The following is a 21,351-nucleotide window of genomic DNA, read 5'->3' on the forward strand; positions in this document are numbered from 1 at the left end:
ACCAGGGGATGGTTATTGTAAAAGTTGATACCATAAAACAGTCGTCGGTAATACGTGCTCAAATTCTAATCTAGTTTCCTTTCCGGCTGTTGATTATTTGATACCAACTTGAGGGTAATTGAGCACCACCCTATTGCCTTATAGACCATGTGCGCGCCCCCATGCGTTTCAATAGTGCCAGCTTCAATTGACTCATCGTGGCGAAGTTCTGTTCTTCCCGAAACTCGTCAAAATGCCGCCCAAAAAAGCAGACAAGCCGAGTAAAAAGAATGTAGAGAAGAAGAAAGATAAACTTATAGAGGTGAGCTATTGTATAAACATAACATATTTGGTTGTTAAGAATCATCTGTGTCAATTATAGGTCATGAAATATGTTGTTCAAAATGTTTGTCATGTCATGTGTTTTGTCCTTTTCCAAGTTTCACCACACATTGTCATATGTGTAATAATGTGTGTTGGTTATGGCATGGAGGTAGTTATGGTTATTATAAAAAAATTACAGCATAGAGAAAGGTTAGTGTGTGTGTCTGACACACAGGGGAGTAGGACTACCACCTAATTAAATATGGAACCAACATTACTTATTTTTTGAAAGAAATGCTGTATCCCACCTACACCTGAACTGAAAGGTTGTTTGCAAATAATTATTTTTATTTATTTTTATTTATTTTTAATATGATTTGTTTGTTGTTGAATTGAATTGTGAAGAGTTACAGTTTTATTTTTAAGACTGTTATAATATTTGTTTGGACTGTAAAAGTAGGTTCGCCCTTCTTTTCTTGCTCTATAGTCCTTCCTGGACTGAACAAGTCTTTTTGAACATTTTGACATTATCTGGCTGGCGAAGCATTCATGCATTGCAGTGTCGGATTAGCCCAATCATGCCCATGCCATCACAAAGTGCCAATCAGGAAATAGATACGATGGACTCCCGTCGCTTCTTTTTGGCCCTACGCCCCAAGTATATTCAGAAGGTGACATCATTTTTCAGTTAGAAACCCACTCTTTTATGACAAGATGTTTCCCCCATTGTCACTTATTTTTACCTCATTTGTGATGGAGGGCACACTAATTCATCACAATCACACTTGCTTTTCATTATCACTTGCTTTTTATTGGTTTCCAGGATAAGACATTTGGACTGAAGAACAAAAAGGGAGCAAAGACACAAAACTACATCAAAACTGTCACAACACAAGTCAAGCAAGGCAACCAAAAGGCTAAGGTAAGTTACAATTCAGTTCTATTCTCTATCGGGGTATATGCCATTTAAGAGTTTATCTCATTCCGATTGATAATGACAATCTTACCTTCAACCTTTCTTTCTGATCAGAAGAAGAATCAGACAGTAAATAAGAAGAAGTGACAGGTCAAAGGTCACCTGATTTCTTTGTTTTCCTATGAAAGGTATTCCAGAAATCGTATAGACTCTGGCAGTATCAATTCACTCCAGCCTGAAGTACCTGTTTTTACCCATCTCTAAACATTCTTAAACCTTTTATTTCTGTGTTCTCATCTCTTAAGGTTTCTTACTCTAATTCTTATCTGTGTTCTTATTGTAGGCCAAGGATGAAGTTGATAAGAAGACCAAGAAGAAGCAAGAGCAAGATGAGTTGAATCTACTTTTTAAACCCGTTGCTATCCAGCAGAAGGTAGCTAAGGGTGAGTACAGCTCCAGTATTCCCTTTATCCATTCTAACACGCCCCTACTTGCTACCTTTAGTGACCACCTTCAAATATGTTTGCCAATATCACCATATCACTGCAGGCATTTGACATTACAGGAAATACCAATAAAGAAAAGCTAATTTTGTGTTATTTATGAGCTTTTTCCTTGATCGCTGTGTGAACAATTCCTCAACATTAAGCCCTTAGCTTAGTGGGAACCCTCCCATACCCATTACAATTCCTCAGCCTGTAGAGTTATTGCCCAAGTCAAAGGGGTGTCTGGTTGACCTTTGACACTATGTTGTCAGTATGCATCTTTTCTTTTATTTCCATGTAAAAAAAATTTGATTGATAGTTTTTTCAAAATTCTGGCTAAATTTGTTAAACACTCTTTTTCACAGGTGTTGACCCTAAGACGGTGGTATGTGCTTTCTTCAAGCAGGGTACTTGCACCAAGGGAGACAAGTGTAAATTCTCTCATGATCTGGCTGTGGAAAGGAAAGCGGCCAAGAGGAATTTATATGAAGACTCTAGGGAAGATGAGCTTGCTAACGGTGAGTAACTCTTTGGAGAATGTGGGCTTCCTTGCCCTTGTACCTGGTCGCACAGGACTACCTACAGTCAGTACAGCATCTGTAGCTTTTAATCTCAATAACATCTTCAACCCTTATTGATATACATTCACTCCTGGATGAAGAGAAGCAATTAATGTTTGTTGTTGACACTTTTTAATCAATTATTCTCTCACAGACACGATGGATAATTGGGACGAAGAAAAACTAAAGGAGGTTGTTGAGAAGAAACACATGGAAGAGAACACAGGGAAACCTAAGACAGACAAGGTAAGAGGTGAAAGGTCAGGCACAGGTCAAGGCCTGAAGAATATTGTTAGTAATACACTTGGCTTGGGTTCTTTAAACCTACTGCAGTAAATGATGTTTTGGGTACTACTTTTGACTTCAATTGATTTTAAAATGTGTTTTTGTGTAAACTTATAACCTGTTCTATATTGTTTTTGTGATTTTAAATATGTAACCAGTAATGTGTATTCAGTAATGTAAGTCTATTGATTTGGTTGCCGAGACAGTTGGCTACTGAAGGAATTGTATGGAAATAAGCAGACATATCCTAGAGTTCAATAAAACAATTGTTAAACTTTGTTTTGGGTCAATTCTTTCTGTCTAGGTTTGCAAGTTCTTCATCCAGGCCATTGAGGAGTGTAAGTATGGTTGGTTTTGGGTGTGTCCAAACGGTGGTGATAAGTGTATGTACCGCCACGCCCTGCCTGTTGGCTTTGTCTTGAAGAGCCAGAAGAAGAAACAAGATGAACAACAAGAAGAGCAGAAGATAACAATAGAGGAACTTATCGAACAAGAGGTATGAGATCTTAGAGTTGTTTCCATTAGGTGTCCTGTGTTCACATGCAATTTCGCTCTGTTCGATATTGCATAGCTGATATTCCTTCTGAAAAAGTACCAGACTATTTTTTGACTTCTTGCCTCACTGTTGGTTTTCATTCGAATGTACAGAAGAAAATAAGGTAGCTGCATTTTTTTTACTAATGTATTGTTTGTCATTCAACTGGAAATATTTCCATCTGAAGTAGAATTTTGACAGCCTTTCTTTTAAAAGGTTTCCTATCAAATTTATAGTACAATGTTACCGTTTCTGTGTTCTACAAAACAACAAAAAACAAGAATCTTTTACAAATTGGTCAAGTACTCCAAACTGCAGTCCTAAACATGAGTAAGACCTGAAGACAAGGTTCTGAGCCGACCCTAGATTACAAGGGAGTCGGCAACAACACTAATTCTCTCCAATGTCTTACACTAACATCGTTTCTTTTCTTTCAAACAGCGGTCAAAGTTAGGAGCCCAACAAACTAAAATCACACTGGAGACTTTTCTGGCTTGGAAACGGAAAAAGCTCCATGAGAAAAAAGCCAAACTAGAAAGTCAGATGAACAGGAAGAAGAATGACTTCAAACAAGGGAAGAGCTTAGGGGTAAGTCACCACCAAAGTAAACATTTGTCTATCTTTACCTTGTCTTTACTGAGAGTTGGTGCTGTATGATTCACTTTTTGTACCATTATTATTTTCTACAATTTCATGTGTTGTTGTAGTGTTCTCTATTTTGAGAAAGCCTCTGCTAGGGTCAAAACGGACCTTGTTAAAAACTGTATTTACTGTGATTTTCTTTGTAAGTGTCTTGCTGTAGGACTCGTAATCACTTTTTACCATTATTGTTACACTCATTGTCAAAACAACAAATATTTAGTAAACCTGTTTAATTTCAAAATGTTCTCTATTTTTTGTGACAGACATTTGGTTGGTTGTATCATTTCAAGAATTTATTGTAATTGATAGCAATCAACTTGAATTGTCACAGAATGATCGGTCATTAATTTGTTTGGTAGCCAAGCACGGAGTATAAATAATCTTTCATTGTTTTTTTGTTTTTCAGATAACAGGGCGTGAGTTGTTTGCCTTCAATCCAGAGATGGCTGGTGATGATGATGATGAAGCTACAGATGATACAAGATACAGAAGAGATAGCGACAATGAAGAGGTCAAAACAATAACAACCTCTTCTTATTAACCCCAACAAAAATTACAATAACACTGATAAATAAATAAATTTATAAAATAAAAATTAATCAAGAAAAATTGTATAAGATAAAATAATATATGAAAATGAAAAACAAATATTTAGATGTTCTAAATTATCTGTCCACTTTTTGTACAGGATGAAGTGAAAGTGAAAGACATCAGGCTGGAAACCTTCATGGCGGAGGAAGTTGATGGTTCAGGAACAATATCAAGGGACAGTCAGAGGAAAGGAGAAACGAGTACAGTCAATGGAGCATCGTTACCTGGTGCTAGAGCTCAAGATGACAAGCAAGAAGGTAACACAGCGTTGTTTGTACCTCGTCCTATGAAATGCAACAAAATCCCTATTTATACGGTCACTTTAATTCATCTGCCAATTATTGTATGAATACTTTGTATGTTCTATTGACTTCGATTTTATTGTGTAACTTTCTATAGTTACATGATGGATAAATTTGTATATTCTATTGACTCTATTATATTAGTAAATCATGCTTGAAATACCCGGGGAAATTTTGAATCGATGCAAGGTACCATAATCATTAGTTCAGAATATGTTATCCTTTTTCATAAACCAAGATAATTTTCTAAAATCTCTCTTATTTGTTCATCTAGATGAAGAGAGTAAACTAGACCAGGCAGCAGCTCTACCTCCATCTGAAGACCTCTCTTCTCAAGGAGCTACTGCTGATCCCACTTCTGCCACCGTCAATGGAATCCCAGTTGATGAGGATCTCTTCATGGAGGATGTAGAGGTGGATGAAGACCTCTTTGATCAGGACCTGGATCTGGAAGATGAATTAGACGACCTCGAACTGAATGGTTGAAGACGCTTGTGACACTCCAAGAATAATGCTTGCTCCTCAGAAGAAAATCAACAATCTTTTCAAAATTTCTGTTCCATTTCTTTTCTTGTATGAAATTGTTTGACTTATCAGAGCCCTAATGTTTATTCAGTCCAGCGCCTTTTGGAAGGGGATAATCCTAAATAAAAAGAACTGTTAAAACATGTTTATATCTCGGGTTAAGTTGAGAATTTGGGTAACAATATAAAGCTGAGTTTAAGGACGTATTCCAAAAACAATTTCACAAAATTTCACTTTTCATCTTATGTTTTCTTTCTTAGGGATTGGAGTGTCACAGCTGGAGCTTTCTATCTTACCATTTTCTTCCCTTGTGAATGACGGGGAAAAAGTTTGCAAGTTATTACAAAAGTTATTACAATAGACAATTATTTAGCATTGAAACCTAATTAATGTATTTAATGGATGTGATAATCGAAAGAGTGGCACAGATCAGGGTTCAAAGGTCAGAAAGTCATTCTTTAGACCACTGGGCTTGCAGCTTGGAACTTTTGCCAAACATATTTTTTAAAGAGTATCAAGAACTGTTTCTAAAACCTTTGTGAACTCTTAACCCCAGGGGTTACCAAGTTCAAAAGCCATCATTTCAACTTCTAAAATTTTGACACAGTTTTTAGACTTTTTTGTCAGCAATACCTCTCACCCTTAAAAATCACAGGAGCTTGTTGGTATCTGCAGACGAGGGTACTTTTTGTTCCAGTTCTTATGTAACATTGTTTAAAAATTAACGATTTAAAATTTTCTTCCCCCCCCCCCCACCCCAACCCTCACTTCCATATCAGTATGTTATTTGAAAGCTATGAGATCATGACAGATAATATTCAAAATCATGTCTTAAATGGGATATTTAAACCCTTGTATGTTTCCCATTTAACATGTACATACTTGACAAAAATAAATTTCAGTTCTATGAAGATGTGTACTGTATGTAATCTTTATTGGTCAATGCTGCTGTGGACTTCTAACCAATACTTTTAATTGGCATAAATTTTAACGCTATCACCGATTCACTCTGGGTGGTGCCCCGTCTTAACTAGTACCAAGACGGCACTGATTTACCCTCTCTAGGTGGTGCCAGACTTACTTACGCAGCCACAATTATCACTTGTAGTAAATGAAGGTCTAAACTCAATCTGCTGTTGTTAAAATATGAAAAATAATTTATTCCGTTGCTGTTGTTGAAGCTTATAATGCCAGAAACAATACCACATACTATTTTAATATCTCTTACATAAAGTCGTTGATATTTGAAAGATTTTAAGCTTTGTTTAAATTCGATGAAGGCAAGTCATCTATCTCTAATATGTATTGAAAAAAGGTTTACCCCTTAGGTGTGCCACACACCTAATACCTAGCGTTGACTTACAAGCAAATTAAGTACACTTTCAGTAAAAAGGTTGGCAAAAATTAAATGTGTTGCCTACATTAAGTAGTTTCATATCAAGAAAAACACATTGAAAGTTAAAGATATTTATTACAAGTTAAATGAGATAAGTTATAAATTAATTTCAGAAACCCACTACACCTATGTTGTGTAGATTCTATACATACACTGTTGGTAGTAAACCAGCCGTCGATTTCACAAAACTCTTCCTAACTTAAGACTAATCTTAGGACTTAGGACGAGTCCCAACCCTGCACTGTAGCATGCAGACCTTAGAAATTAATCCTAAATAAGAATGAGTTACTCGTCCTAACGCGAGATAAGACGAGTCCTAACTCTTTGTGAAATCGACCCCTGCCATTTTAAGTTGTGTTCAAGTTGACAGGGATACCGGTTACATATAACATCTAAATGCATAATATTTACTTTGTTAATTCAATACTTCAGTTCGATGCTAGGATTTAAGGCAAGTCAACATAATCATCACTTGCCCATAAATTCAAAATGCAACAGTGGTGATGCACATGTTTCTGCTAAGTAAAAATAAGAAGGAAACCAGTCATGAATGGTACATAATATTATTAGAAATTTAGCTGGTAACCTAATTCAGTTAAGTAAAATTGAGGTTAAATAAGCATGCTTTAAATTCATAAATTGTCTCGTGATCAAAATTACAGCCAATTCAAATGTTTACACAAGAATAATTTGTGATAAAAATGTCTTTATGTCTATACACAATTCATGTGTTTAGGAATCACGCAACTAGTTTTTCATTAGCCATAACACTTCAAACCCTCCAAAATCCTATTCACATTGTTGTCCGACTTCGAACTGATTCACAGTCATAAAACATTTGGTCTGACCTAAAAGGACAGTAATGCTACAAGGCAATTTATTAGTTCTAGAAAAGAAATAATAACGATCAGGGAGCCTGTTTATTCCTGTATTATATACTCCAAATAGGAACATTCATTAAGTGTTAACGGCATGCAAATGATAATGGAAGTCTTTTTAAAAAAGGTACAAATACAAAACAAGATTGTTTGTTTCGCTAAGATACGAAATAAGTAGTTTCAGTGCAAATTCAAAGTAAAAAAGTATAAGAGACATGCGACATAAAGGTGTTGGTATTTAAAAAGGGTAAACAAAAATTCAAACATACAACTGGCAAACAAACCATTTCACATATTTGTTACGCGTTATTTTTGTAAGAAATTCAGAGGCTAATTTCATAGAGCTGGATAGCAGAAAATCTTGCTTAGCGGAAAATATGCAGGTAGATAGTTACAAAATATATAAGTTGCAAACAATATTGGATGCTTACATGTCGCTGCTTTACACAATTTTAATGTGCTTAGCAAGTTTGTGCAGTTAGCAACCTCTATGAAACTTGGCTCTGTCCAGAAAGACATTAGACTTGGGTTGCACATAATCTCTAAGATCTCTCATAAGTTTTCTCGAGTGAGATGGTTTTTAGATGATGGATGAGTCGATACAACATGATAGTTCTTCAAACTAAAACCATACCTATAAATAAGATTAAAATGCTTAGGCGTTTGCACCAGTACCATAATAGTCTGGTTCTACAATAAACTGGATTCCCGTCTCCTACCCCAATGTGACTGGATTGTATACTCTATGTACAGATGATGGGGAGGTCAAAGTTCGTCCTTCGCTGCTTTTTTGCTCTGCCGTTGGAAAGAGAAGAAAATATTGAGTTTATATTTTTTTTTTGTATGTGACAAAACAATTAAAGTAATTAATAAAGGAATAAACTATCTTGCACACAAAAAAGACCAACAGCTTTCAGCTGCCTAATGCACTAAACAAAGTGAAAACAAAATTGATATACCAAGAAGAAAGTTCAGTTATATTAAGAATTAATTAACAACATAAAGGAAAATTTCTCAAAAGAGCTCACGCTACCTTCTACTTACATTGTTTAATTTTTGGCGAAATCTCTGTTTGAGATAAGGTATTAAAGTGCTAGGTGTTTTGTCAACTTGTTCTCCATACCAATTCTGTGAAAATAACAAGAAAGAACAAACAAAGTGAAATAAACTGTAAGAAAAGTAGACTCCAAGTGAAAATGGTGCTTTTGCAGAAAACAATATATTTACATGTACTTTAGTCATTTGAATCTACATAATCCATAGTTCTTGTAATCTGAAGAAAACATGAATTTCTTACACAACGTACTTCTTTTTTGTAACAAGAAGGCTACTTTGTTTTTTTCGTTTTTAATTCCAACTTGACGTGTAAAACTAAATAATATTCCACAGCGTATCCATGTAATTCACCTGTGAAATTCCATCTTTGGTGGTTCCTTTGTATATCCGCACCGAAGGGAAGTAATTTATGCTCGCCTGTTGACATATATTTTGATTTTGTGTGCAGTCCACTTTCCCTACATGCACAAAGCTACTCACATCCTAAAAGGTACAACAAAACAAGAAAACAAAATATTATAAAACACCTCGAAGCCTTAAGCATAAACAAGCGTTTTAAGGAAATATTGATGAAAATCAAGGGTTGAATGTTGCCACCTATTTCCGTTGCTGTGTTGATACTTTCATGCAGCGAGGTCCTAAATATCTGAACTAGACAAGCAAACTAAAATATGTTCCCCACTCCATTAATAAGCTCATGTACCAAGTAGTCACTCACTCTAAATTTGACATTAAGGTCAAAAGGTTAGATTGGAAGACTTGCAACGAAAAAGTTGTGGGTTTGAATTCTACCAAGCTAACTTCACAATGACTAGAGTAAGTGTTTTCATCTAGTTACTGAAACACAACTTGACTTGGGCAATTCATAATCATAGATGTTAAACCTTTGTTTGTATGAGAGAGGTTGGCAGTCGCCAGCTTTGCGTTCATATCCCCTTGTGAGAGTTTTCCAAGTTCCCTTGACAGGAAGCTCATATAAACCTACCTTTGCAACCTGTTCATACTCAGGCATGTACTGCTGGCATGGCATACATTGAGGCATGTAGAAATCCACAACCCATGGCTCCTTGCTCCGTAACACTTTCTCCCTGAAATTGCTCCTTGTGACAACCTCCACGGAAGATGGCAAGAAGTTATAAGCCCAGTAGAAGATTGAAGATGCATCTCTCATCCAACCATTGTAATCACTAGCCGGGAAAAAACAGGTTAGAATAAATACAGGAAATATACAGGACAGGCTTGGATGGAATTAAGACTTAAGCAAATAATGATCGATTTTCAATAATAGACAAAGTGAACAAATCATTGACCAAAAAGTTTCAGTCAAACATGCAATATACATTAAACAGCTTCAATGACCAACACTTTTTTATTTGTTATTTTTCTACACATACACCGAGGGCTATAAATCAATCATCCATAACATGTGGACCCAAAGCAGTTGTGATATGACACAAATTTGTAGTCTAGCCATAAAATATAATCCTCAAGGTTTTGTAAGATAGACGCACTTTGCTTTATGCCAGTCTGCAACTTGATATGTGGTGAATACATTGGCACAGTATCAGTGCACATTTAGTAATGGACACACAACCTGTGCAGATGAACGATTTCAATTGGTCGTTCAACTCACTGGAAGGTAAAATATTGAACCTAGCAATTATACCCAATGTACAAACTTACGATCTGCCAGCGTTGCCGGTCCTGCCACCAGGGAAGGCTCTGATAGTTGGGTAGCTTCGGACTCCTTGCTGGGTACATAGACCCCCATGGGTTACGCAGTCAATGGTCCCAACATTAGCTGTGCCGTTTAATTTCTGTAAATGTATCAAAAATCATGTATTACACAGGGGTTTCAAAAGAGTGGATTTCATTGATGAGCTGCAAAGAGCACTAAAGCTTTGTCAAGCAGCTGCAGGTTACCAACTACAGATTACCAGATGAAAAATCGCCTGGTTTTCACAGTGATTGGTAGCAGTGCTGTGGTTGAAAGAAAGGTTGTGAAACCACCGAACTCAAACCAGCAGTACTGGAAAGACAGGCTGTGGTGGGATCGGTACCAGTGATTCAAAAAGGGTATAACTTGAAGAGGAGACCACAAACAAATGCCTATGTCTACTAGAGAGAGAAAGGTATAAGGATAGATATGAGGTATTGGTAGAGTCTACTTCTTTATCTTGAAGACTTTCCTTAGAGGGTACTTTGACTGGTTGGCAGATGATCATCTTACAGAAGCAAATCAGAGAATGCAAACACACACAAGTTTCCCAAACTTACCTTGGCTAGCTTTCTCCACTCAGGAAGCAACGCTTGACACGGACCGCACCACGGAGCATAGAAATCTACCAACCACATGTCCTCTTGTTTGCGGTTAATGACCCGTTTTTGGAAGCTAGTGGGGTCAAGATCGACCACTGTTGGATGAAGCATGTCCTGAGGAAATATAAACAAGTATACATATTTAATATGTTTAGAGGTGTTTTTAAGATTTTTTGATGAGGTTACAACAGATTATATGAAAACAGCAACATTTTGAAGACTGACATGACAGAAGGATTTCCTATGAGGGCTGCTGTATCCAATAATTAGACGAACATAGTCTGGTGACAGTAATTGCCTACCTCTATGAAGTCTACAATCTCCTCTGCAGTCTTGTATCCCGTGTTCATATGCGGCTTACTGTCGTTGTACATGATGGTGGTTGGGTAGGACCTGACATTGTTTTGATTACACAGCGGGTTGTGAATGGTGCAATCAACTGTGCCAAAGTTGACGTCTGGTAGCAGAGTGGCCGCTTTGCGTAACTGAGGTAACATCTGACGGCATGGCGGGCAATGCTGTGTGAGAAGAAGACAAAATAACTTCCCGATAAAATCATATCTTGCATGAACATACATTAACATTCCTTATCATGAATTAGTAAGTCATTCCAAATTAGTCGTTACAAAAGACTTACTGGTGAAAAGAAATCCACAAACCACAGCTTGCCACTGTTGATAACAGGGTTTGGGAAACTGTCCGGGCCAAGCATATGCAAACGAGAATCAATGCTCTGTCTGGCAAAGGCTGCAATGTCTTGGGCAAACAGACGGCCTGGAATAAAACAAGTTGGATAACAAAAGTTAATGAAGACTGAATTTAAGACATATGCTCAAGCCACTGCTTAAGCCACTGAGGTCTAAGAAAAACCCATCATTTGCTGAGAGTTGTGTATGATTTGTATACATTTATACGTTTCCATTTTTTACCTCGACACTGGCACCCTATGCAATGGGTCTGTACTGACGTTAAGTTAAAAGTAATCACAAAGAGTTAAGACCAATTATAACGTACCATGGTGAAATTCATGAGCACCACCTTTCCTAAACAGTGCCACCTTTGGCAGCTCTGTACCAATGAATAACTCCCGACAAAGACTCTGATGCTCCGTGCAGTTAAATTTCCCCACCTACAATTGGGACAAAAACAACACAAAGTTAATATATCTCATAGTTAAGAATCGTCTTCCTAGAAGTTATTGTTGATCAAAGTGTTGAAGGTTCTTTTCCTTTGTTTTACATAATTTCAACTTCGAGAACATAATACAATTTGAAGGTGGCATTCATCAACAATTTACCACAATCTTTTTGCTGAAGGAATACTTATAGAATAGAAGGAATACAACTTGAATAGGAAAGGGGGCGGGGCCAGTTTACCGTCAAATGTTTGAGGAGGTAGGGCAGCTTGCGGAGTTCAATCACATGATCTTCTTTCCCACTCATGAAGTAGACTACCATCGCCTCGTCGGTCTTACCATCCTTCAATGCATCACGGCCGCTCTGAAACCAAAACAGTAAATAACTCTCAAACAGAAATCAATAAACAACTATCAACAAATAGAGACGAAGAGTAAACAAGCTTGCACTGGGGAAAGAGCAATAGTTACATCTTTTTTTTTTCAGTTTGTGATAAAACATTGTAGGTCATTTCATTATCCACTATGGGAATAATTAGGTGAGGTTTGCGGTAGTACCACGTGTATTAATCTCTTTGGAGTAGTGTTAAATCTGAAAAGAACCAGTGGTTGACAAATCAACATTTTGATCAGTATTCTCCCATCATCTTCAGGAGATTGTGAATGGTTATTCACAGAATTAGTTCAAACAAGAACCTTGCACTGTACAACACTGTACCTAAAAAAAACTAACCTGCAATTCTTCATCTGTGAGAGTTAAGATATCTGGAAGAAGTTTCAAGACTTCATCAGCAATTCTCTTTGGTTCATCCAACTCAAACTCCTAAAAACAGGAAGAAAAAATACTTGTTACTTTAAATCAGGGGGTGGGGGTTCACTGAATACAAAACATTTAAAGCCATCTCTTTTTATCAGTATGTATTTCTGTGTGAATAGAAACACATGTTTTCAAGTCAGAAATTGACTAGGCTGGGAATGGAAATGCAATAGTTACAGGAAAGTTTGAGTAGAAGTATAAACGAAGCAATCATTCATCAATATTACTCACTTTGCTTTTAGATGAAAAGGCTTTCTTTCCAGTTGGATAAAACCTTATGGTGCTCTCTTCAATTTTTAGTTTCTTGCAGAGTTTGGCTGAAGCAACGCAATCAACTGCTCCTACATTTACCACTTTGTTCTGTAGAAAGACAAACATCAAAAATGTTTATGATTGGTGAATGCCACTACCCAGGACTATGCTTCTAAGTTCTGCACTTGATAACTTTTTATAGTCAAGTTTGAAAATATTGCCGTTCTTATTTTAAAGAATAGCTCAAATTGCTATAAATTATAACATGATCCAGTTCCTAGATTTTGTAAAAATACCAGTAAAGGGTAAATGCTTGTGTTTTTTTTCATAATGTGTTTGAATTTTCATATCACTATCTGGTTGTATTCTGTTTACTGTCTTACCAATATAGAGGCCAACTTAGTTTGGTCTTCTGTATCAAAGCATCCCAAGTGAGCGACTTCAGTTGATTCACCGTCATGACCTAATCAAGCCAAGATCAAAATCAATCATTAATCTTCCAAATCAAAAGTCTCCTTCGACAATATCTGACTAATATCACTTCCATAAATTGGACAATTCATTGAGTAATGAGCAGTATATACCAGTAAATTTAATAAAGTTGTACAATCTGAGATGTACAGGTAAATAAATTTCTTGCACTGTCACTTTAAAAACTTATTAAGAAGAAAACGAGACTTATCCATAAGAAATACACTACTTGTCACTCAAAATACACAATCAACCAATCCATTCAAACAGAAAAAAATCCACAAAACTTTACTGTTGCACAACAGATAGTTACATGGCAAGCGACACATTCAATAACAACATAAGAAAGAGAGATTTAAGACCTACCATCCGGTGCTCCGCAGTACGACACCACCCAAGGTTGGTCCTCATGCTCCTCAGCAAGCAGCACTTTCTTGAAATTACCTTCAGAAAATGACCCCGAAAGAAATAAAATTAATATTGTTTCATGAAACTTGTTGAAAAATAACATAAGAGAAAACACAAATTGATTATTGGATTTTCATGACAGAGTGGTTTAGTCTGGTTCCTTTCTGTGTAATATCAATCATTACTCTTGAGTGATACAGCACATAGGGAGCCTGACAAACATGGTGGAAGTATGGTAACTGGTCTTCAGCTATGACTACAAATACTTCATATTGGTACATTGATATTATTGATTGTTATTACCAGTCCAAATGGAGTGCACCTCAGCATGTACAAGACGCAACGCGTGTTTCATCAGATCGTCCAGCTTACGAGCTCCGGTATATTCCTCTTTCTGTCAGGAAAAAATTATAATAATAATATTAACTCTGGAAACAGCCGATCTGTATTGTCACACTGACTATCTAAGCTGAGACAATAACTCCTTTCCCAGCCTTTTCATTTTTCACCACAAAACACACAATTTTTAAAAACTAATGCTTTGCTTATTGCTACTCCTTAATTTACCTCTGGATAGATGTTGAGCGTAGGGAAGAATCGAACACCCTGGGCAGTACAGAGGGGATTGTCGTCATGGCAATTCACAGCTCCTATACGGATCACTCCTTCCATCTCTTTAGCAAATTCACGCCACTGAAGAAAAACAGTTTGAAAATGTTTTTAAAAACTTGAATTTTTACAGAATTTTAGTTGTGGTATTAATAGTCTGATTAAGTAAGGCATGCTTAACGTTGTTAGAGTTTTTACACAGTAAGATAGAAAGTATGACCGGGTAGGTTAGAAAATGGAACAAAGAGTAGGAGGGTTAAGACTCAGGTCAAAGTTGAAGATTCTTACTATTGGAGCAAGGTCGTGACAATGGTGACAGCGTGGAGAGTAGAAATTGACAAACCAAATATCTTCACCAAACACTGATTGTTCTGCAGATAAAAAGAAAAATAACAGTTAAATTAGACCTGTGTCATAGTACATTACAAAATAGGAAAAAAAAGTTGTATTTATAAAAAATGTACTCACCAAAATCTGTCTTTGAAAGAGTCACTACCTCAGGGTCCTCATCATAAAGACCTGGAAGAAGAAAAAAATGATCTGAATCAGAAAACTGTCTATCTTTAACAAACACACAACTCAAACAGCAATTATCCAGGCCTGTAACCTCCTTTGGTAACTTCTCCTTCTCATACCTTTTATTTTTGTAAACTCCCAACTCGGATTAACTTTTCGCTGAAGTTAACAGAATAAAATCAATATCAAGTCATAGCCCATAAGGGCAAATTCATCTATAAATGTTACAATTTTCTATCATAAAGTGTCCTGGGTCGATTTCACAAAGAGCGTAGTCCTTAGAGATAATAAAACTTAATGCTAACACGCCCTAACTTGAGATAAGACTAGTCTTAACTCTTTGTGAAACCCACCCTAGGAACTACAGGAACAAACCTTAATCTGCCCTTACCAAATTCTGTCTTGTAGTACTGCCAGCTCTCATAGCGGTTCCATCGTCCCTGTCCTTGCTGATCCTTGAGACCTTCCTCTCCAAAACGATCATACTTCTTACGAAGGTCCTCATCTTTCAGAACCTCATACGCTCGGTTTATTTCAACAAACTTGTCGTGTGCTTTGGGGTCATCCTGTAAGTAACGACAAGATGAGAGATATTTTTCTTTGGTTGCACTAAAATAATTAAGCTTTATATGATTTGAAAGAGAATACATTTAGCAGATTTGTAGCTTATAAAATGCATGGCTTTACTCATTTAATGCAGGGCAATACTTGATCAGCTGATATTCAGGACTTGATTGATGGAGGCCACAGCCTTTGTTCCCCCTGGTCTTGGCCTTGGTGCCCTTTGGACAGTGTCCCACAGACTTTAAGATTTTACAGTGGAAGTGCCCTTTGCAAAATGAAAATGGCCTTGCCCTCTCCAAGATTAAATTCCAGGCTAGTAACTTCTTGAACCCACCTGGTTCTTATCTGGATGCATCTTAAGAGCAAGTTTCTTGAAAGCTCGTCGAATGTCTTTGGTACTTGCATCTCGTTCAATTACAAGTAGCTCGTAGTAATCCTTAGCAGCAGAGCACATGACCGTCATTGTACCCAATAATACAAAGGCTATGATGACACCCTTGACACATGAACTTTGACCTCTGTTCATAAGCATATTAGGTCTCTTTGTCTTGGCATCCATTGTTGTGATCAAGTTTGCTGTACGCAGTTTTGGAAGCAAGTTGTTGATGAAATATTGCAGGAATTTCTTCTCAATTATTCAAAGAGGCCACTTCCGATGACCAAAGTTGTGTAGCTTGGAGGGTGCAAGGAGCATAAAATTTCCTTTCTTCATTGAACTAGAAAACAAAACAAAATAAAGTTGATTAAGTGCATCACTAATTTAATTCTGAGTCTGACAATAAACTACATTAACCAAAGAAAACAGCCTGAGTTGAGGCTCATGTATTAACATAATAGGTAATGTTATTGAATTGATAGGGTATTGAAAGATGCTGTATTCAACCACTAATGTTTCACTTTCACACATCACTCACAGTCCAAAAAATGGATAACTTTCCGTATGGCGCCACCACTTTTTCACTCATTTTTAGAAAAAAGGATATCTCATTGAGGTAAATTAGATTATGAATTTCCTAGATTATTTCATATCGAATGAAAAAGTGGTGGCGCCATACAGAAACTTTTCCCAAAAAATAGCCTCAATTGTGAGGCCAGCAACACCTACAAAAAAGGCTCTCTACTACATGTATATCATCTAATTCTAATCAAATCAGTGTCAGTGTCTATGTCGTTGTCTTTTTTACTACATTTACAAAAATCATGACAACCATTATGATTTTGTTTGATAAATACAATTATTTTGCAAAACTGTTCACTGACAAGACTGGTCGAAATTGCACAGGTATGTGATTTGTCAAAGATATACTGGGGTTGTCCTGTTCCGAGTTTGTTTACTTAACTGTCTGTATAATCTGTATCTGAATCAGATCACTATCTACGCCGGCAAAAATAAATCGGCGCACATATCACACCACAGACACAGTGATAACTTGACATCTATTCATTTTCTAAATATTTAATAAACACAGTGTACATTTTAAGTCATATGGCATGTAAGAAATCAATCAACTTCAAAATCGGTCGTAAAATAATGTACTTACACAACATTTAACACAAGAGTTAGGTTGTCGTTGTCATCGCATCGAATAACTTCCTACATACACACATGCTTACGTGTACTAACTCCAAATTTAGTCTGCTACCCCAGGTTTACAAGGCATGCATTCTTATGTCTCGAAATTGGGAGCTAGACCCCAAAAAATAACAAAACCTTTGGGTCAAGGTGACTTCACGAGAGGGCGTTTTTCGACTGAAGGCTTTATTTTAGGAGCGGGAGGGAACGGGCTGCCTGTCGCACGCGTTTTTTTTTAACGCCTAGGTTGTGTGTGCCTGTTGTTAAAAAAAAAAAGCGGGACATATTAAACAGTTTGTTGAATTTAACAATAAAGTCACCATATTTTGTTTTAACGAATCAATGTTTTTGTTAGACCTACACCACTACATACAAACACTCAAAAAGGGTGTTTCTTTGCCTACTTGTTGTGCTGCTAATGAATAAGCTGTTTTGAAATTAATTCCCCTCCGTTTCCATTCGAAAACCAAGCACCTGCGTGGACAGCTATTCATTTGCATTATTTTAACATCGTCTATTTTATCGGTTTCTTGGCATTTTTTTCAGCATGTTACACTACCATGACCCAATCGCCGGGAAGGGGGGGGGGGGTCATTTTGATTTTGACAACGTCTTCTCAAACAACATGGACTGCCAGCTGCATATTATTTTTATGTACATAATTATATACGGGCTAGGTAAATTCAGTGTGAGAAAAAAAGTGATCGCCAAAGGAATATATCTGGGGGTTTATGCTTTCCTGAACGATTTGACAGATGTGATGCTGCTTCAAAACGAAACCCCCCCAATTTTGTAAACACATACAAAATGCTACATTTAAGTTTTTAAGCTCTTCACTCTTTTTTTTTTCTTTTTTTTTTTTTGGGGGGGGGGGGATTCTCAATAACACCACCTTGTGACACATACGCAATAAAAAAAGGGGAGAACAAAACTAGAATAGAGCCTCATCAACACATCAAACTTACAGCTGTCGAAAATAAATTACTCAATAATTTCACACCGTTTTGATTGAAATGCACAAGGCGCCACCAACCTGTGTTGAAAGCTGTGATTATGCAATATTCTTTCCCATGGTATTGGTATTTTCAAAGAAAGAAAATAAATCACTACCTGTCGGCTGGGTAAAATGTATTACGTGACTCAACTGTTTTTCCTACAGATTCGAGAAAAATGTCGCCTAGCAACCATTTTGATCCCATAGCCTACCTCATAACAATAAAGAAAAACAGTCGCTTGATTACATTTTGTTTTTGCTATTAAAATTGTATCAAATTATCAAACAGACGATTTTGATCTAATCGACAACAATGCTATTGTACAAGTGGCCAAGTGCTGATAATAAAGATTGCAATGTTTCATAGTACACGTTGTTCACGATGTACAAATCGTGGTATAAAACAAACAAATATAGACTGTGAACTCTATTTGAACCCGCAGCCGTTTGTCCTTTGGATGAACCAATGGATGAACCGATAGAAAGTACGGGCCGCGTTCGTTCCACTTAAACCCTAACCTTGAGGCAGCAAGCAAGCGCGTATCGCCAACATGACGTCATCGATTGCAGGACGCCAACCCGCACTGGTTACCCATACCCTTTTAAGGAAAATGTATCGAATTTGCTGGGAACCAGCCTTCTCGAGTCGATGCGATGCGTACTCTTGTGGTTTGGCGGAATTTCTCGGAAAAGGGTCATTATGGTTGGGTAAAATTATAATAAAGAAGCTCTTGGTTGCACAATATGGTTCAGTGCTCTTGACAATAGATTATTCAAATTCGAGCTCTGAATTGTGCAATTTTACAACAGAGGCTTAGAAATATTATGAAATACGATTTCGGGGCCTGCACATCAGCAGTGAAATAAAAGGCAATTTTTTTATGGCATAAATATGATTAGTTTTTAATTTCTTGCTATATTTCTGTGTGCATTTTCATCAGCAATAGTGTGACGACGGAGGGATTGACATGGAACAGATTTGTTGGAATAATGTTGGGTTTCATTTGCTTGTATATTTGCTTGTTTGTTTGTTGGTTTGCAGTGTTTGTTGGTTTGTTGGTTCCGTACCGTATCGAATTTGGAAGTGACGATTGCTTGCCAATGGTGCTCTCTGGTCTAAATTTAAAAAAAAACTAAAAAAACCGTAAAGTACATGACCCGATAAGTTGTTTTAAGTATTTAAGTAATTGTTGACAGATTGTTCTTCTTCGTTTGTTTGTTTTGATTTTTATTGGCATTGTTGTCCTGGGTGCGGGTCATCAGATCACAACATTACAGCAGGTATGGTCCAATCAATTAACAACATGACCCATCCAGTGCGTATTTTAAAGACACATCCGGCGTGTTACGTAAGGGGTGGTCTCAATACCACTCCGCCTGTTCTAAATTATTATTTTCATATATTTAAAAAATTTGACAAGTTAATGGACTTTTTATTAATTTATTTCTAACATAACATCCATAAACAAGTTCAAACTGTTTAAACCTGCCGATTGAAAAAAAAACGAACTTTGTAAGGAACTACTTGTTTTAGCGGATGTATTACTCAGCAACTGCATGCCATGTGTGTACGTGGAGTACGATGTATACATGATATCAAGTACATCCCTATCAAAGTGTACAGTTATAATTTAGATCCATAACGTGTGTTATGATCACACGCAAGGGGCGCCTGCCCTTAACTTGACCTCGCTTGTTGTTGTATCGATTTTCGTCGTGTTTTTACGTCGTTTTGAGCGCAAGTTGACCAACAGTTATCAATGTCATTTATCTCCAAGATTCAGAAGATAACCAAGAACACCATAGGATAGAGGAAAGAGCGTTTATTGACCACCGAACTCCTAAAGTTTGGACGAGGAACAGGTAAGGATTTAGACCGAGTTTGGTCCCGTGCAGTTCGCACCGTGTGTGTTGTGTATTCGTTGTGCACATAGTCGTCTGTGTATTTACTGTCGTCTGTGCCTGCGCGTGCGACCAAAACAATGTGCAGCTCTCCCAAGAAATGTTTATTGAACATTACATTGGTCATGTTTGTGCAGTTGTTGCTGAAACATTCCCAAATTCATATCCAATTACTAAAGTGAAGTATTCAGAAGTACTGAGCCTAGTCAGTAGGCCCAAACATGAAACACGACAAAATAAGTACATTTATAACACGGGTTGGGCAATCTGCATACCAATTTTATTTGTGAAATGGTGACATGACATCCCTAGTGACTTTAGTGTAGTCTGTAATGTTTGTTAAAAGGACCGTTCAGCATAGTCGGGTTGATTATCACCATGAAGTAGTTATCCTGACTGCATACCAGGCAACTTGATTTAAGTTTCACATTTTCTTGTTGGTACACTTTGCAGAAATCTTTGCAGTTCCACCGGCCACCCCACATTTTTTGTTTTGATAAATTGTTCACTGTCCTGCATGCCTAGACCTAGTTGCAATATGTAACCATCCTCCCCGGCCAGCGGTGAAGAGGAGGGTTACGTTATCGCAACTAGCCTAGACCCAGCCCCAGTAATCAGGGCTCTGTGCACATTTTAAATTTGTTTTGACAATTGTATTTCAAATTCAAGCTAGTATTTTATGAGGACAGAGTTCCATAAAGATAACAGGGGAGAAACCAACATTAATGTTTTCTTCTTATAATAATTTCTCATAATCATTGAGATTGCATGAACTGAGTTCAAGCAGTGTAGCTAGAATGTTAAATAACTTATTTAAAAAAACTTAATCAGTTCTTTGATTAAAAAAAAAAACCTAAATAGAAGTTTTGCATCTTTGGTTTCCAGTACAAAACTATTTTGGATTTTGAATCGAACTTGATGGACTTAATTTTGTAGACAAACAATTGTTGACTGGAATTTGAGATGGCTCGACTGCATTTGTACACATACATGTAGCTCATGTATACATGGTGTAGGTCAACAGTAAGTAACTTCCTGTCTTTGATATTAGTATTGGCAATTCATTGGTGAAGTAGTATGCAATGTAATCATTAACATTTAAGTATTTCCTACATGTAAAGGTCTAAAGGTCACTGTAGATCAGTAGGCTGGTCTCAACGATCCCATCCATAATGTCGGATGATAGAGAAACCATGTTCTAGATTCTGACTTGTGATACAACAGGAGTATTGATCGCTCAATCCTGCAGCCCCCATGTGGTGAAGCGATAGATACATTCACTCATGGGGAATGTGCAATGTGTGTTTCCTTGTAGAA

At 37.0% G+C, this 21,351-nt stretch overlaps 2 protein-coding genes across 2 annotated transcripts; one reads left to right on the forward strand and one right to left on the reverse strand.

Moving 5' to 3' along the window:
* Positions 1-175: 175 nt before the first annotated feature.
* LOC139939928 (zinc finger CCCH domain-containing protein 15-like) lies at positions 176-5,925 on the forward strand. Its single transcript, XM_071936091.1, has 10 exons — positions 176-301; positions 1,127-1,225; positions 1,563-1,662; positions 2,070-2,222; positions 2,419-2,510; positions 2,854-3,045; positions 3,526-3,672; positions 4,133-4,237; positions 4,415-4,574; positions 4,894-5,925. The coding sequence occupies exons 1-10, from the start codon at positions 233-235 to the stop codon at positions 5,103-5,105; spliced, it is 1,329 nt and encodes a 442-aa protein (XP_071792192.1). The 5' UTR covers positions 176-232; the 3' UTR covers positions 5,106-5,925.
* A 255-nt stretch (positions 5,926-6,180) lies between these two features.
* Positions 6,181-17,163, reverse strand: LOC139939926 (dnaJ homolog subfamily C member 10-like). The gene is made up of 21 exons (XM_071936087.1): positions 17,107-17,163; positions 15,900-16,281; positions 15,393-15,567; positions 14,954-15,004; positions 14,774-14,856; positions 14,444-14,569; positions 14,180-14,270; positions 13,835-13,912; positions 13,381-13,460; positions 12,977-13,105; positions 12,662-12,751; positions 12,170-12,292; positions 11,808-11,922; positions 11,431-11,567; positions 11,096-11,311; positions 10,752-10,907; positions 10,158-10,291; positions 9,460-9,661; positions 8,826-8,957; positions 8,463-8,546; positions 6,181-8,213 (listed from the first exon to the last, which is right to left on the reverse strand). The coding sequence occupies exons 2-21, from the start codon at positions 16,122-16,124 to the stop codon at positions 8,184-8,186; spliced, it is 2,457 nt and encodes an 818-aa protein (XP_071792188.1). The 5' UTR covers positions 16,125-16,281; positions 17,107-17,163; the 3' UTR covers positions 6,181-8,183.
* Between the last annotated feature and the right edge of the window lie 4,188 nt (positions 17,164-21,351).

This window comes from Asterias amurensis, chromosome 7 (assembly GCF_032118995.1).
Source record: "Asterias amurensis chromosome 7, ASM3211899v1".
In the NCBI taxonomy this organism is placed as follows: Eukaryota; Metazoa; Echinodermata; class Asteroidea; order Forcipulatida; family Asteriidae; genus Asterias; species Asterias amurensis.